Source organism: Podarcis liolepis, assembly GCF_965112155.1.
Source record: "Podarcis liolepis genome assembly, chromosome: 7".
Classification (NCBI taxonomy): Eukaryota; Metazoa; Chordata; class Lepidosauria; order Squamata; family Lacertidae; genus Podarcis; species Podarcis liolepis.
Genome location: NC_139561.1, coordinates 90,954,520 through 90,970,709, shown reverse-complemented (window position 1 = coordinate 90,970,709; position 16,190 = coordinate 90,954,520). Strand labels below are relative to the sequence as shown.

At 50.0% G+C, this 16,190-nt stretch overlaps 2 protein-coding genes across 7 annotated transcripts in view; both read left to right on the top strand.

Moving 5' to 3' along the window:
* Positions 1-15,612, top strand: part of LOC310712919 (snake venom vascular endothelial growth factor toxin HF-like) — a 116,456-nt gene extending 100,844 nt beyond the window's left edge. Inside the window, exon 8 of the transcript XR_014529014.1 lies at positions 12,199-15,612. The gene's annotated coding sequence lies outside the window, so the exon portion shown is untranslated. The remainder of the gene's footprint in view (positions 1-12,198) is intronic.
* Positions 1-16,190, top strand: part of PPP1R13L (protein phosphatase 1 regulatory subunit 13 like) — a gene marked incomplete at its 5' end in the record, with an annotated part of 81,941 nt that overhangs the window by 44,318 nt on the left and 21,433 nt on the right. For 3 of the 6 annotated variants that reach the window (XM_083516146.1, XM_083516145.1, XM_083516144.1), the window contains 5 exons: positions 3,078-3,215; positions 5,600-5,733; positions 7,934-8,100; positions 10,258-10,457; positions 11,552-15,612. In XM_083516146.1, the coding sequence (XP_083372272.1) occupies positions 3,078-3,215; positions 5,600-5,733; positions 7,934-8,100; positions 10,258-10,457; positions 11,552-11,590 (678 nt within the window). In that variant the 3' untranslated portion in view covers positions 11,591-15,612. Of the gene's footprint in view, positions 1-3,077; positions 3,216-5,599; positions 5,734-7,933; positions 8,101-10,257; positions 10,458-11,551; positions 15,613-16,190 lie in introns of those variants that run through there. The other 3 variants (XR_014529004.1, XR_014529005.1, XR_014529003.1) reach the window with 2 other exon arrangements.

Sequence of the window (16,190 nt, the reverse complement as noted above, 5' to 3'; positions counted from 1 at the left end):
TTGATTGGGCTGAATTTCCGCCCAAGCAGTTTACTTTTAAGAACTGGTGCACAAGCGTGCTTTTCTTTTTCTTCCTCCCTCCCCATTCCTTTTTCCTTTTGTGCCATTTCCTTTCGGGACCGGCAGTTGCCGGGGGTGGAAGGAAAAGCTGGGCGGAGCGATGGGGGGTGGTCTCTTGCCTTTGACGGGGGGTGGCACTCCGGGCAAAGGCACGTGCACAAGCGTGCAAACACAAACGTGCTGCCACCCACCCCACAAACACACTCGCCTCTTCATCCGGGCAGGCAAGGACATACTCCAGCCAAGCAAAAACACTGAGGGTGTGGATCAGGGCCTTTGAGTCCGATACAGAGGCTTGTGAGGCTTCATCCAGCCCAGGGGCCTGAGATCTCCCACCCCTGGTCTCTGCCTTTAAATGTCATTTCTGCCCACATTAGAAACTGGGCACCTTCATTCGGTCTCTAAAGCACACAGCGACTGGCCTGCCATTCAATAGAATAGAATAGAATTTATTATTTATACCCCACCCATCTGGCTGGGTTTCCCCAGCCACTCTGGGCGGCTTCCAACAAAGTATTAAAATACAGTAGTCTGTTAAACATTAAAAGCTTCCCTAAACAGGGCTGCCTTCAGATGTCTTCTAACAGTCTGGTAGTTGTTTTTCTCTTTGATATCTGGTGGGAGGGCATTCCACAGGGTGGGCACCACTACCAAGAAGGCCCTCTGCCTGGTTCCCTGTAGCTTTGCTTCTCACAGTGAGGGAACCGCCAGAAGGCCCTCAGCGCTGGACCTCAGCGTCCGGGTAGAACGATGGGGGTGGAGACGCTCCTTCAGGTATACTGGACCAAGGCTGTTTAGCGCTTGAAAGGTCAGCACCAACACTTTGAATTGTGCTTGGAAACGTACTGGGAGCCAATGCAGATCTCTCAGGACCGGTCTCGGCGGCCGCTCCCAGTCACCAGTCTAGCTGCCGCATTCTGGATAAGTTGCAGTTTCCGGGTCACCTTCAAAGGTAGCCCCACATAGAGCACATTACAGTAGTCCAAGCGGGAGATAACCAGAGCATGCACCACTCTGGCGAGACAGTCTGAGGGCAGGGAGGGTCTCATCCTGCGTACCAGATGGAGCTGGTAGACGGCTGCCCTGGACACAGAACTGACCTGTGCCTCCATGGACAGCTGGGAGTCCAAAATGACTCCCAGGCTGCGCACCTTCAGGGGCACAGTTGCCCCATTCAGGACCAGGGAGTCCTCCCCATCCGCCCTCCCCGTCCCCCCAAAACAGTACTTCTGTCTTGTCAGGATTCAACCTCAATCCATTAGCCGCCATCCATCCTCCAACCGCCTCCAGACACTCACACAGGACCTTCACCGCCTTCACTGGTTCTGATTTGAAAGAGAGGTAGAGCTGGGTATCATCTGCATACTGATGAACACCCAGCCCAAACCCCCTGATGATCTCTCCCAGCGGCTGCATGTAGATATATCTACATTCAGTATGACTCCCACATTCCCCAGCCAGTACAGTTACGTGATACTGGGATTGATGGGAGTTACAACCAGAGAATCGCAGAGTTGGAAGGGGCTCCTGGGGGTCATCTAGTCCAACCCCCGGCAGTGCAGGAATCTCGCTGAAAGCATCCGTGACAATGGATTGCGTGGGTCGTAGCCTAAAACATCTGGAGGACACCAGGTTGTCGATGAGGACTGCGGTGCAGTGACCCGCATGAAACTGGGAGGTGCCTCTGCCCACGTGCAGAGGGCTTCTTCCCCCAGCGCCAGAAAGGCTGAGCTAAACAGAACAGGTCACGGGAGAGAACAAACATCCCCCATTCTCTGTCTCTGTGCATGGAAGCCCAGAGAGCGGCTGCCTGCCAGAGTTGACAATATTGGCCTACATGGAGCCTGTCATTCTGTCTCTCGTGGCTACAGTGAAACTACTATTGGGATGGTGGACTGGTCATTTCTTCGTTGGAGGGCAGGCGGGCGGATTTAGCGGGGGGTCAAATACACAGTCAAATTACAAGATAAACACTTCTTTTAAACTGCTTTTTAATTGCATTTTCTTAAAAAAATTGTTTTTAACTGTTTTAATGGGGTTATTCGGCTGTTTATGTTTCTGTTTTGTTTATGTGTTTCGTGTTTTTATATTGTAATTTTAGTTGTGAACCACCCTGAGACCTGTGGGTATAGGGCGGTATATAAATTTAATTAATTAATAATAATAATAATAATTTCTTATTATTTATACCCTGCCCATCTGGCTGAGTTTCCCCAGCCACTCTGGGTGGCTCCCAATCAAGTATTAAAAATAATACAGCATCAAACATTAAAAGCTTCCCTAAACAGGGCTGCCTTCAGATGTCTTCTAAAAGTCTGGTAGTTGTTGTTCTCTTTGACATCTGATGGGAGGGTGTTGCACAGGGTGGGCGCCACCACTGAGAAGGCCCTCTGCCTGGTTCCCTGTAACTTGGCTTCTCGCAGGGAGGGAGCCGCCAGAAGGCCCTTGGTGCTGGACCTCAGTGTCTGGGCAGAACGATGGGGGTGGAGACGCTCCTTCAGGTATACTGGACCGAGACCGTTTAGGGCTTTAAAGGTCACCACCAACACTTTGAATTGTGCTCGGAAACGTTCTGGGAGCCAATGCAGATCTCTCAGGACCGGTGTTATGTGGTCCCGGCGGCCGCTCCCAGTCACCAGTGTAGCTGCCGCATTCTGGATTAATTGCAGTTTCCAGGTCACCTTCAAAGGCAGCCCCACATAGAGCGTGTTTCAGTAGTCCAAGCGGGAGATAACTAGAGCATGCACCACTTAATAATAATAAATGGAGCCAAAGAGACTAAACCAGCGAGACCTCGAACCCAGTCCCTGGCTGTCCCTTGTAGCTGTGCTGTAATTATTGACTAGAGAGCCCTCTGCACCTGCTCAGAGGCACTTGTGGCCTTTAAAAAAACAACACGCTGGATTGAGCTTTGGCTTCGAAAGGCAGAGGGAGTGGGGACTGGCTGTGTGTGGGTTGTTGGCCCTTCCCAAGGCGGCCTCCCTGCTGATGGCTGCCTGCCCTTTGCCATTCAACAGGAGAAGCGTTCGGTGCTGCGCAAGGCGGCCTCCCCACGGAAGCGGCTGTCAAAGAGGGCGCGACTCAACCCCCTGGTGCTGCTGCTGGATGCGGCCCTGACCGGCGAGTTGGAAGTCGTGAAGGAAGCCATGAAGGAGGTGAGTTTTTTTTGGGGGGGGGCTTATCTTTGGGGACAACCAAAAATATCGACAACCTCAGATATGCAGATGACACAACATTGACAGTAGAAAGTGAGGAGGAATTAAAGAACCTTTTAGTGAGGGTGAAAGAGGAGAGCGCAAAATATGGTCTGAAGCTCAACATCAAAAAAACGAAGATCATGGCCACTGGGCCCATCACCTCCTGGCAAATAGAAGGGGAAGAAATGGAGGCAGTGAGAGATTTTACTTTCTTGGGCTCCATGATCACTGCAGATGGTGACAGCAGCCACGAAATTAAAAGACGCCTCTTCGTGACCCCCTGGACCAGAGCACGCCAGGCACTCCTGTCTTCCACTGCCTCCCGCAGTTTGGTCAAACTCATGTTCATAGCTTCGAGAACACTGTCCCACCATCTCATCCTCTGTCGTCCCCTTCTCCTTGCGCCCTCCATCTTTCCCAACATCAGGGTCTTTTGCAGGGAGTCTTCTCTTCTCATGAGGTGGCCATAGTCTTGGAGCCTCAGCTTCAGGATCTGCCCTTCCAGTGAGCACTCAGGGCTGATTTCCTTCAGAATGGAGAGGTTTGATCTTCTTGCAGTCCATGGGACTCTCAAGAGTCTCCTCCAGCACCAGAATTCAAAAGCATCCATTCTTCGGCGATCAGCCTTCTTTATGGTCCAGCTCTCACTTCCTTACATCACTACTGGGAAAACCAGAGCTTTAACTATACGGACCTTTGTTGGCAAGGTGATGTCTCTACTTTTTAAGATGCTGTCTAGTTTGGTCATTGCTTTCCTCCCAAGAAGTAGGTGTCTTTTAATTTCGTGACTGCTATCACCACCTGCAGTGATCATGGAGCCCAAGAAAGTAAAATCTCTCACTGCCTCCATTTCTTTCCCTTCTATTTGCCAGGAGGTGATGGGACCAGTGGCCATGATCTTAGTTTTTTTGATGTTGAGCTTCAGACCATATTTTGCGCTCTCCTCTTTCACCCTCATTTCCTGGAGCAGGAGCCAGCAAGCCACTCCAGTATCCCTGCCAAGAAAACTCCATGGACAAAGACAACAGGCTACCAATCTAGATGGCTTTAAAAGAGGACTGCACAAATTCATGGAGGGCTATTGACGGCTTCTAGCCTGTGTCCTTAGCAGAAGGCAACAATGCGTTGCTGGAAACCGCAGGAGGGGAGAGTTGCTCTTGTGTTTGAATCCTGATTGCTGGTTTCTCTTTGGGCATCTGGTCGGACCCTGTGAGAACAGGTCGCTGGACCAGATGGGCCCCTTTTGGCCCGGCCCAACAGCCTCTTCTCAAGTGGCAGGGAGTTCCACAGTTTGCACTGCGTGAAGAAGGATTTTATTTTATCGGTCCTGAATCTTCCAATGTTCAGCATCCTTGGATGTCCAAAAGTCCAGGAGAGAGGCAGGGAATCCTTTTATAAACTCGTTTTATAAACTCATGTTGCTTCTGACACACCTTTAATTTCTCCACTTTTTCAGTGCCATGTGTAATTTAATGAGCTTCCATCACGTCCCTTCTTGGTCACCTTTTCTCTGACCTTAACATATTCATGTGGTTTTTGCCATAGGACTTTTGTGGCTCTGATATCTTTTTAATGAATACAGTGGTACCGTGGTTCTCAAACTTAATCCGTTCCAGAAGTCCATTCCAAAACCAAAGCGCTCCAAATCCAAGGCACATGTTCCCATAGAAAGTAATGCAAAACGGATCAAACCGTTCCAGATTTTTTAAAACAACCCCTAAAACAGCAATTTAACATGAATTTTACTATTTAGCAAGACCATTGATCCATAAAATGAAAGCAATAATCAACGTACTGTACCAAAAAATAAATAAGACAGTATTGTAGATGATAAAAAATATTTTTTTTTTTCTTACTTGCACTGATGATAGTCATTGTTTGGATGGGGGGCTTGTATCCATTTACACAGTCACACAATCAGTCAGTAGCTGAACTGGGTTCCACACAGTCGCAAAAACAAATTAAATGAAAAAGCCTCAAAAACGAAAACACCAAATAAATAGCAAAAATGAAAGCACCAAACCTAATCCATTCTGGAAGCTCATTTGACTTCCGAAATGTTCGAAAACCAAGGCGCAGCTTCCGATTGCTGCAGGCGCCCCGGAAACAATAGCCGACCGCCGCATCGGATGTTCGGTTTCCAAAAAACATTTGAAAACTGGAACACGTCCAGGTTTACGGCGTTTGGGAACCAAGGCGTTTGAGAACTAAGGCGTTTGAGAACTAAGGTACCACTGTAGCAGTATAGGATTATTATCATAAGTAAAATAAAACCATGGGAGCTGAAACACACACAAGCACACAGACCCTCCAAAAGTACATTTCTCTGCTTCTTCCCCCAGCTGAACGACCCGAGTCAGCCCAACGACGAGGGCATCACTGCTCTCCACAATGCCATCTGCGGTGCCAACTACAACATCGTGGACTACCTGATCAACATTGGGGCCAACGTCAACTCCCCGGACAGCCATGGATGGTGAGCCTTTTTTATTTATTTATCCAAAACCCCTCAAAGCAGCTTACTAAAAAAACCCTAAAACAATTAAATTGTTGCTCGTAGGATTCTTGGGTTTTCCTTGTTTTTCCTTCTGTATTCTGTGTCTTTTAGATCGTAATTTTATGCTGTGAACCGCCCTGCGGGTATAGGAAGGTGTACATATGTAATAAATAAAATAATAATAGTACAGTGGCACCTCAGGTTAAGTACTTAATTCGTTCTGGAGGTCCGTTTTTAACATGGAACTGTTCTTAACCTGAAGCACCACTTTAGCTAATGGGGCCTCCTGCTGCCACCGCACGATTTCTGTTCTCATCCTGAAGCAAAGTTCTTAACCTGAAGCACTATTTTTGGGTTAGCGGAGTGTGTAACCTGAAGCATATGTAACTTGAAGCGTATGTAACCCGAGGTACCACTGTAAAGGGACCCCTGACCATTAGGTCCAGTCGTGGCCGACTCTGGGGTTGTGGCGCTCATCTCGCTTTATTGGCCGAGGAAGCCGGCGTACAGCTTCCGGGTCATGTGGCCAGCAGGACTAAGCCGCTTCTGGCGAACCAGAGCAGCGCACGGAAACGCCGTTTCCCTTCCCGCCGGAGCGGTACCTATTTGTCTACTTGCACTTTGATGTGCTTTTGAACTGCTAGGTTGGCAGGAGCAGGGACCGAGCAACGAGAGCTCAACCCGCCGCAGGGTTTCGAACCACCGACCTTCTGATCAGCAAGTCCTAGGCTCTGTGGTTTAACCCACAGTGCCACCCGCGTCCAAAAATAATAATAATACGATATTTAGAAAGTTACAATAACAATCACCTAAAAAGAAAAAATGGCCCAGTTTTCTGAGCAGCCGGGTGGGCTTGTCTAAACAAGGACGTTTTTAGCAAGTGCTGAAAGGGCTTTACAGCAAAGGCGCCTGTCTTATCATGAGGCAGAGAGTTCCGAAGTGTAGGCACTGCCGCAGTAAGCCATCTACAGATGCAGAACGGAGAATATGGGGCACCTGGGACAGGGCCAGATCCACCGACCTGAGTGGGTGTTTGTGGGGTGAAGTGATCTCGCAGACAAACCGGTTTCCCAAGTTGTTAAGGGCTTTGTGTACTAGTTATTAACACCTTCAACCTGGCAGCGAGTGCGGATCTCTGAGCACAGGTGTTCCATCCTGGCAAGCCCTTGGCTTTTGTCAGCAATTGGGCTGCAGCTATTCCCTGGGGGGGAGGTAGGAAGTGCAGCTGCAATGCTCCACAGCTTCCTTCTCTCACTACATCCCCACCATTCCCCAGGAGGAAGCTGCAGAACCACAGAACTGTAGAGCTGGAAGGGAACCCTAGTGGTCATCTAGTCCAACCCCAGCAATGTAGGAATCGCCGTTTAATAATAATAATAATAATAATAATAATAATTTATTATTTATACCCCACCCATCTGGCTGAGTTTCCCCAGCCACTCTGGGCGGCTCCCAATCAAATGTTAAAAACAGTACAGCATTAAATATTAAAATCTTCCCTAAACAGGACTGCCTTCAGATGTCTTTTAAAGATAGGATAGCTGCTTATTTCCTTCACATCTGGTGGGAGGGTGTTCCACAGGGTGGGCGCCACTACCGAGAAGGCCCTCTGCCTGGTTCCCTGTAACCTCACTTCTCGCAATGAGGGAACCACCAGAAGGCCCTCGGTGCTGGACCTCAGCGTCCGGGCAGAACGATGGGGGTATACAGGTCCGAGGCCATTTGGGGCTTTAAAGGTCAGCACCAACACTTTGAATTGTGCTCGGAAACGTACTGGGAGCCCATGCAGATCTCTCAGGACCGGTGTTATATGGTCTTGGTGGCCGCTCCCAGTCACCAATCTAGCTGCCGCATTCTGGATTAATTGCAGTTTCCGGGTCACCTTCAAGATAACTAGAGCATGTACCACTCTGGTGAGACAGTCTGCGGGCAGGGAGGGTCTCATCCTGCGTACCAGGTGGAGCTGGTAGACAGCCGCCCTGGACACAGAATTAACCTGCGCCTCTATGGACAGCTGTGAGTCCAGAATGACTCCCAGGCTGCACACCTGGTCCTTCAGGGGCACAGTTACCCCATTCAGGAACAGAGAGTCCCCCACACCCGTCCGCCACGAACAGGGCACATGCACACACACCTTAACTGAGCTTGGGTGTTTTTCCACCCCCCGTCTCTTTCCCAGGACACCCCTGCACTGCGCCGCCTCCTGCAACGACACGGCCATCTGCGTAGCCCTGGTGAAGCACGGAGCGGCCATTTTCGCCACCACTTTCAGCGACGGCAGCATGGCCATTGAGAAGTGCGACCCGTACCGTGAGGGCTACAGCGACTGCTTCAGCTACCTGGCAGGTAAGGCGGCAGGAGGGTGCGGGGGGACAGGCACTGGAAAGTCCTTTTAAAACAAACAACAGTAATTTTTATTAAATATTCCATTTTAACAATCCAATCCAATCACATTAAATATTCCAAATTATACTTACACATTTCAAATACCGTATTTTTCGCTCTATAGGACGCACCTTTTCCCCTTCAAAAATTAAGGGGAAATGTGTGTGTGTCTTATGGAGCGAAGTTTCCGCTGCGCTCCTAAGGCTTGCGGATAGCCGTCTGAAGCCTGGAGAGTGAGAGGGGTCGGTGCACACCGATCCCTCTTGCTCTCCAGACTTCGCTTCGCTGGAGAGGCGCTGCACAGTTTTCCCTCTCTGCACAGCGCCCCTTCAGCGAAGCGGGAGGAGACATGGAAGGGGCTTCGTTTCTTCTGCCACTTTGCTGAAGGGACGCTGAGCACAGAGGGGGAGATTTTTTTCCCCCTGTTCTCCCCTCCTATGGTCCGGTGCATCCTATAGAGTGAAAAATACGGTAATCCAAATATTCTGCTGAATTATAAATCTTTTGCTGGGGCTTCCCATGCTTTGAGTTTGGGGGTGGGCTCTGATCATCTCATATCTCTGCTGCTTTTGATAGTCATTTCTAATAGTTCCAGTGTGGTGTAGTGGTTAAGAGCGGTGGACTCGTAATCTGGTGAACCGGGTTCGCTTCTCCGCTCCTCCACATGCAGCTGCTGGGTGACCTTGGGCCAGTCACACTTCTCTGAAGTCTCTCAGCCCCACTCACCTCACAGAGTGTTTGTTGTGGAGGAGGAAGGGAAAGGAGAATGTTAGCCGCTTTGAGACTCCTTAGGGTAGTGAGAAAGCGGGATATCAAATCCAAACTCTTCTTCTTCTTCCTGTTGCTTTCCTTCTTTCACTGCCTCTGAGTTGTTTCCACAAGTGAGCTGAAGTAAAATGATACGTTTCTGTGTGGATGCACCGGAAAGTCCTGTGCCACACAGCTGCAAAACATTTCCATGTGCTAAATTATAGATATTGCAGCTGCAAATTTAGTCTGGTGCTTTTTTCAGACCGGAGAAAAACAAACAAACGGGCTATGGGTCTCTGAGCTGTGGGGAGAAGCTGCTGGATCAGTCCAAAGGGGGCCCACCTAGTCCAGCCTCCTGCCCTCGCGGTGGCCAAATACCCCTAAGAACCTGGGGGTCTGGATAGACTTCTCCTGGACCTGGAGGTTCCATGAGGACATACCAAGAGCATGTCTGCTGGATCAGGCCCATCTGCTCCAATGGCCTCTTCTCTCAGTGGCCAATGAGGTTCCCCCAAAGTGGAAACTCTCAAACAGGACCCCTGAGCACAAGAGCAATTCTCTACGCTCCCCGGTTTCCAGCAAGTGGTGTTTGGAAGCAGGCACCCCCAAATTCGGCCCTCCAGCTGTTTTTGGGACTACAACTCCCATCATCCCTACCCAACAGGACCAGTGGTCAAGGATGATGGGAATTGTAGTCCCAAAACAGCTGGAGGGCCGAGTTTGGGGATGCCTGACAGAGCATGTTGTTATTGTTGTTTAGTCGTGTCTGACTCTTCCTGACCCCCTGGACCAGAGCACGCCAGGCACCCCTGTCTTCCACTGCCTCCCGCAGTTTGGTCAAACTCATGCTGGTAGCTTCGAGAACACGGTCCCACCATCTCGTCCTCTGCCGTCCCCTTCTCCTTGTGCCCTCCATCTTTCCCAACATCAGGGTCTTTTCCAGGGAGTCTTCTCTTCTCATGAGGTGGCCAAAGTCTTGGAGCCTCAGCTTCAGGATCTGTCCTTCCAGTGAGCACTCAGGGCTGATTTCCTTCAGAATGGAGAGGTTTGATCTTCTTGTAGTCCATGGGACTCTCAAGAGTCTCCTCCAGCACCAGAATTCCAAAGCATCCATTCTTCGGCGATCAGCCTTCTTTATGGTCCAGCTCTCACTTCCATACATCACTACTGGGAAAACCATAGCTTGAACTATACAGACCTTTGTTGGCAAGGTGATGTCTCTGCTTTTTAAGATGCTGCCTAGGTTTGTCATTGCTTTCCTCCCTAGAAGCAGAGCACCCGACACTACAATTCTAGGATTCAGATGGTCATGAGTTTTGAATGAATGTTGACCCACATTTTGGGGGGGCTCCCCATTCCTCTTTGCAGATGTTGAGCAGAACATGGGCCTGATGAACAACGGGGTGGTCTATGCCTTGTGGGATTATAGCGCCGAGTTCAGCGACGAGCTGTCCTTCCGCGAGGGCGAGCCTGTCACCGTCTTGCGCCACGACAACCCCGACGAAACAGACTGGTGGTGGGCATCTCTCTACGGCCAGGAGGGCTATGTGCCCAAGAACTACTTTGGGGTGAGTGTTCAAAACATGCACAAGGATGGGATGGGAGGTTTGCAGGCTACGAAGGACTCGTTCACAAATATGTTGACAGCTGCACGAATTATTACAGCTAGGAAGTGGAAGGGGCAAGCGGAATATAAAATGGAAGAACGGTACAAAGAGGTGTGAGATTTAGCTGTTAATGATAAATTAACATGTGCCATCAAGGTAAGACGGGGAATATGCAGGAGAAATGATTTTGAGGAGATATGGAGGGTGTTTGTAGAATTTGTACTGCTAAAACAGAAAGGGGTCAAACCATCGCAAGACGCGTTGAAATTCTGGGAGGTTGGAAAGTTACAGTAGTTATTCTTATTTATTTAGGATTATTACTTTGTCAAAATTAAAAAAATAATTTTGAAAAGACACACACACACACGTGTGAGGGTCCTTTGTTTATGCTGAATAATAATAATAATAATAATAATAATAATAATAATAATAATAATAATAAAATAAATAAATAAATAAATAAATTTCCCCAGCCACTCTGGGCGGCTCCCAACCAAATATTAAAAACATGATAAAACATCAAACATTAAAAACATCCCTAAACAGGGCTGCCTTCAGATGTCTTCTAAACGTCAGATAGTTGTTTATTTCCTTGACTTCTGATGGGAGGGTGTTCCACAGGGTGGGTGCCACCACCGAGAAGGCCCTCTGTCTGGTTCCCTGTAACCTCACTTCTCGCAGGGAGGGAACCGCCAGAAGGCCCTTGGAGCTGGACCTCAGAACGATGGGGGTGGAGATGCTCATTCAGGTCTACTGGGACTTTGAGGCCATTTAGGGCTTGAAAGTTCAGCACCAACACTTTGAATTGTGCTCGGAGACATCCTGGGAGCCAGTGCAGATCTCTCAGGACCGGTGTTATGTGGTCTCGGCGGCCGCTCCCAGTCACCAGTTTAGCTGCCGCGTAAAAGCACCTGAATGAGCCTCTGCTTACGTTGTTCACCAGCGATGAGCTTCCTGCGGCCGCCAGGATCCAGCCTGGCCTGCTGGTTTCTCTGCCTTGCTGGGCTTGCTGCGTTCCAAAATACGCATCCCACCTGTGCTTCTCTCCTCCGCAGCTCTTCCCCAGGGTGAGGCCGCAGCAGAGGAAGGCGTGACGTTTCGGAGGGAGGAACCCCGTCGCTGCCATCCCAGGAGGAACCTGAGGAATGTGCCTGGACAGGATCCTGAAGAACAGCTTCGCAGTGCAGATGAATCGCCTTGCCTGCCTGAGGAAGGCGACTGTCTGGCATCCTCAGACGCGCTATAATGGTGGAGGGAAGGGAGAGACATGAGAAGATGGCGAATCCTTGGCTCTCTCGCTGTGTGTGTGTGTGTGTCTGGAAAAGCATGACTAAAAGATCTGCCTTCCTCTCCTCCTGCTTCCATTAAGGACCTGCCATGACGCTAGGAAGGGTGATAGTATTTCATAGCTGTCAACCTTCCCTTTTTTGGCAGGAAATTCCCTTATTCCAGTGCCTTTTCCCGCTGCTTCCCGCTGCTATCCCGGATTGTTAGATATCCCGTAGACTGTCCCTGGGACAGGTGAGGCTGCTGATCCCTTATTTTCGAGGCTGCTGATCCCTTATTTTCAGATCTGAAAGTTGACAACTATGGTATTTTTATTTTTTTGTTTTGCATAGAATTGTAGTGTTGTAAGGGAGTCCCTGGGACGCGGGTGGCGCTGTGGGTTAAACCACAGAGCCTAGGACTTGCCGATCAGAAGGTCGGCGGTTCGAATCCCCGTGATGGGGTGAGCTCCTGTTGCTCAGTCCCTGCTCCTGCCAACATAGCAGTTCGAAAGCACATCTAAGTGCAAGTAGATAAATAGGTACCACTCCGGCGGGAAGGTAAACGGCGTTTCCGTGCGCTGCTCTGGTTTGCCAGAAGCGGCTTGGTCATGCTGGCCACATGACCCGGAAGCTGTACACCGGCTCCCTCAGCCAGTAAAGCGGGATGAGCGCCACAACCCCAGAGTCGGCCGCGACTGGACCTAATGGTCAGGGGTCCCTTTACCTTTACCTTTAAGGGAGTCCCTGAGAGGCATCTAGCCCAACCCCCTCAGTTGAGGAATCCCTGGCGGATGGGAATCCCAATCTCCAAGGAAGGAAAGCCCCCCCCCACTTAGGATTCTAGCTCCAGCGGCTGGAAGGTTTTTGCCCCTTTCATCCAAACAAAAATTCAGATGCTGGGGTGACTAATTGATTTGCCCAAGGGGTACGTAGCGCACCTCTGGGGGAATCCTTCCCATAAATCCACCCACAGGACCGTTTTTTTTTTTTGCTCCTGCTCCAGCCTTGCCTCTCAAAGAGATTGCCCCCCTCCTCCCTCCCAGCTCCTACCCTGAGCACATTCAGAAGTGCCTGACCCTCTCTCCATCCCCCTGGCTTCCTTGCCTCTCTGGACACGTCCACCACCAGCTGACCTCTCCGCTCCCAGCTCCGGCCACGTCGCCAACGGCTTCCTTTAGGCCTCTGCGTGAGAACTTGAGCAACGACAACTGCTTCCCCCTCTCATTTCTGCGATCGCTGCTCAGCTCCGGTTCTCCCTCCACGAATCTCCGGCTCCCTGTCCCAGCGTTGAAACTGGAGACGTGAGAGAAGAGGACCTCGCTTCCCCGGGACTCACAGTTTCAGCGGGATCCTCGAGGAGAGCTCCCTCTCTGCCCAGGAGGAGGGCTCCACAGGACGGGACCGTGGCCTGGGCAAAATCCGCTGCTTCCTGCCTCTTTCTGCTCTTTTGGCTTTTGCACAAACGGGAGCCACGAGGGAGTTTGTGCCTTGGCAAGTTTGCATCACCAAGAGGGTGTTGCCTTCTACACAGCTCCATCTAGCCCAGTGTGGCCTGCACTGACTGGGCAGAGAGACACCTTCTCTGCTGCTAGCTCCCTGATCTTCCTAGCTGGAAAGGCCTCGGTTTGAACCCAAGACGTAATTCATGTCAAGCATGGTCTCTGCTCCAGAGCTAGGCTGCCTCCCTTCAGACTGCAAAGGAAACCCTGGCTCAATTGCAGAAGCTCTGTTTTGCTCTGCCTTTTCCCACTCCTAAAGCCTTCCCATCACACCTGACACTCACCCTCCTTGGGCAAGGTGCCCCACGTCCTCCCTACCTTATTTTGTGGGCTGTTATTCTGCTAAGGAGGGACGCGGGTGGCGCTGTGGTCTAAACCACTGAGCCTTGGGTTTGCCGATTGGAAGGTTGGCGGTTCGAATCCCCGCGACGGGTTGAGCTCCCGTTGCTCGTTCCCTGCTCCTGCCAACCTAGCAGTTTGAAAGCACGTCAAAGTGCAAGTAGATCAATAGGTACCACTCCGGCGGGAAGGTAAACGGCGTTTCCGTGCGCTGCTCTGGTTCGCCAGAAGCAGCTTAGTCATGCTGGCCAAATGACCCGGAAGCTGTACGCCAGCTCCCTCGGCCAATAAAGCGAGATGAGCGCTGCAACCCCAGAGTCGGTCACGACTGGACCTAATGGTCAGGGGTCCCTTTACCTTTACTTATTCCGCTAAGGCCGGTCAGCCGCCATAAGAGAGACAAGCCCCTCCACTGATCACCTCTAGCCAAGCAGATCGCTCAAACTGCAGCCAGGGGTGGCATTTTAAAGCGAGTGGAAAGGAAGGGGTACTTGGTGGTGGTGGGTTAACAGATATAAAGCCAGTGTTCTGTATCCCCTGAATATTATAGCCTTGGAAGGTTGCACTCCCCACCCCAGACACAGGCTCCTCCATGCAACTGCTGCAAAAAGATTCCTCTATTTGCCGGAAGGATTGCAGGGGGAGAATTTTGGGTTTGTGCTTCTATCAAGGACACTGGCTGGAAAAACACAGAGCTAACTATTAAAAAGGAACACGGGTGGCGCTGTGGGTTAAACCACAGAGCCTAGGACTTGCCGATCAGAAGGTCGGCGGTTCGAATCCCCACGACGGGGTGAGCTCCCGTTGCTCAGTCCCTGCTCCTGCCAACCTAGCAGTTCGAAAGCACATCAAAGTACAAGTAGATAAGTAGGTACCACTCTGGCGGGAAGGTAAACGGCCTTTGCGTGCGCTGCTCTGGTTTGCCAGAAGCGGCTTAGTCATGCTGGTCACATGACCCGGAAGCTGTACGCCGGCTCCCTCGGCCAATAAAGTGAGATTAGAGCCGCAACCCCAGAGTCGGCCACGACTGGACCTAATGGTCATGGGTCCCTTTACCTTTAACTATTAAAAATTGGACTGCTCCTACACAGACTCCTTGTAATCCTTCTTTCAGGACGCCTCCGTTTAATATTTTGTGAATATATTCTTTCGATTCTTGGAGAATAGCTAACCCTGATCTTAGGGGTTCTCCACGCACGTCTGCTAGAAATAAAAGTCGTGCAAGGCCACACAATTAAATATTTCCAAGGGATGAGCCTCGCTTGGAGATGGCTCTGATGGGGTTCTCTGATCTTGTCCCTGTCAAGACAATTTTTCAACATGACCCATGGGAAATTGGGTAACAGAAAGAAAGAAAAACCAGAAAGCGAAAAACTCCTCAAGGAGATTCCATGCCTTTTTCATTAAATGGGACGGCAAACCCTAGCAATAATCTGAGACACGTTTGAAGCTTTTGTCCGTGGAAACTGTATTAGTAAAAAATGTGGCATTAAAAAGGAGAAAAGTAACATTAGTGCTCAAATTACTACAAGGAATACTACTATGGGGAGCTTGAAACAAAACATATGCACACAAAGGAAAAGAGTTTACTGTAAACCTTGGGGGGGAAAGGGAAAATTGGAATCATTGGAAATATCCCAGATACTAAACTCTCTTATCTAGGAACTGGAACACATAAATTTGGAGCTTAATACTTATGAACAAGTCTTACCACTTTGCTACGAGAACCTCAAAGGGGGAAAAGGCACTCCTTTTAATGCAACGTGGTTATTCACTATGTACAATCGATCGAGCATCGATTCTGCCCTCCAGAAATGCACAGGGACCCTCTGGAATGACACTCGCTTCCTGTTTTTGCACCTGTAGCGTGTAATGGATATTGTATTAGGCATAAAACTGGAGCCACACTCTTTGGCGAGGGGAATTACTTTTCTGTTGATGATGTATTTGTAATTGCTTATATCTAAAAAGTATGTTTTAAAAAATAATAATAAATGTGGACTAACTGGATCATCGATGCGTTGCTTCCATTTATTGGTCAAGTGCCTCTGCTGAATTGTGGAGGTATTGGGGTAGGGAGGAGGGTGGATTTCGTGCGCACACCCCAGCATAGCTGTCAACTTACAGATTTGAAAATAAGGGATCAGCAGCCAAAATAAGGGATTTTAGTCAACCAGCAGCCAAATGAAGCCTCAAGCGGTGGTTCCCACAGCGCAGCAACCCAGCAAAGGGGATGCAGCAAGGAAAACCACCGTCATGTCTCTGCTGGGAAGCGCTGAGCAAAGGCGAGTCCCCAGGCAACGCGGCCGATTTGATTGGCACAAGGCATGCAAGCTCCACCCCCCAGTCGTTCTTAGACTCCTTATTGGGTGAGCAATGCAGCCAAGCAACACAGTTGGAGTCTCCCTCCTCCCTGGCTGTCAGGGAGGGAGAGGAGCTGCTTCCTTTGAAATCCGGGAAATTCAAGGGACATCTTCAATAAGGGACAGCAGCGGGATGCAGCGCTGGGATAAGGGAGTGTCCCACCAAATAAGGGACGGTTGACAGCTATGCACCCCAGCTAATTTACTGTTCTCTTTTGGCCCTAA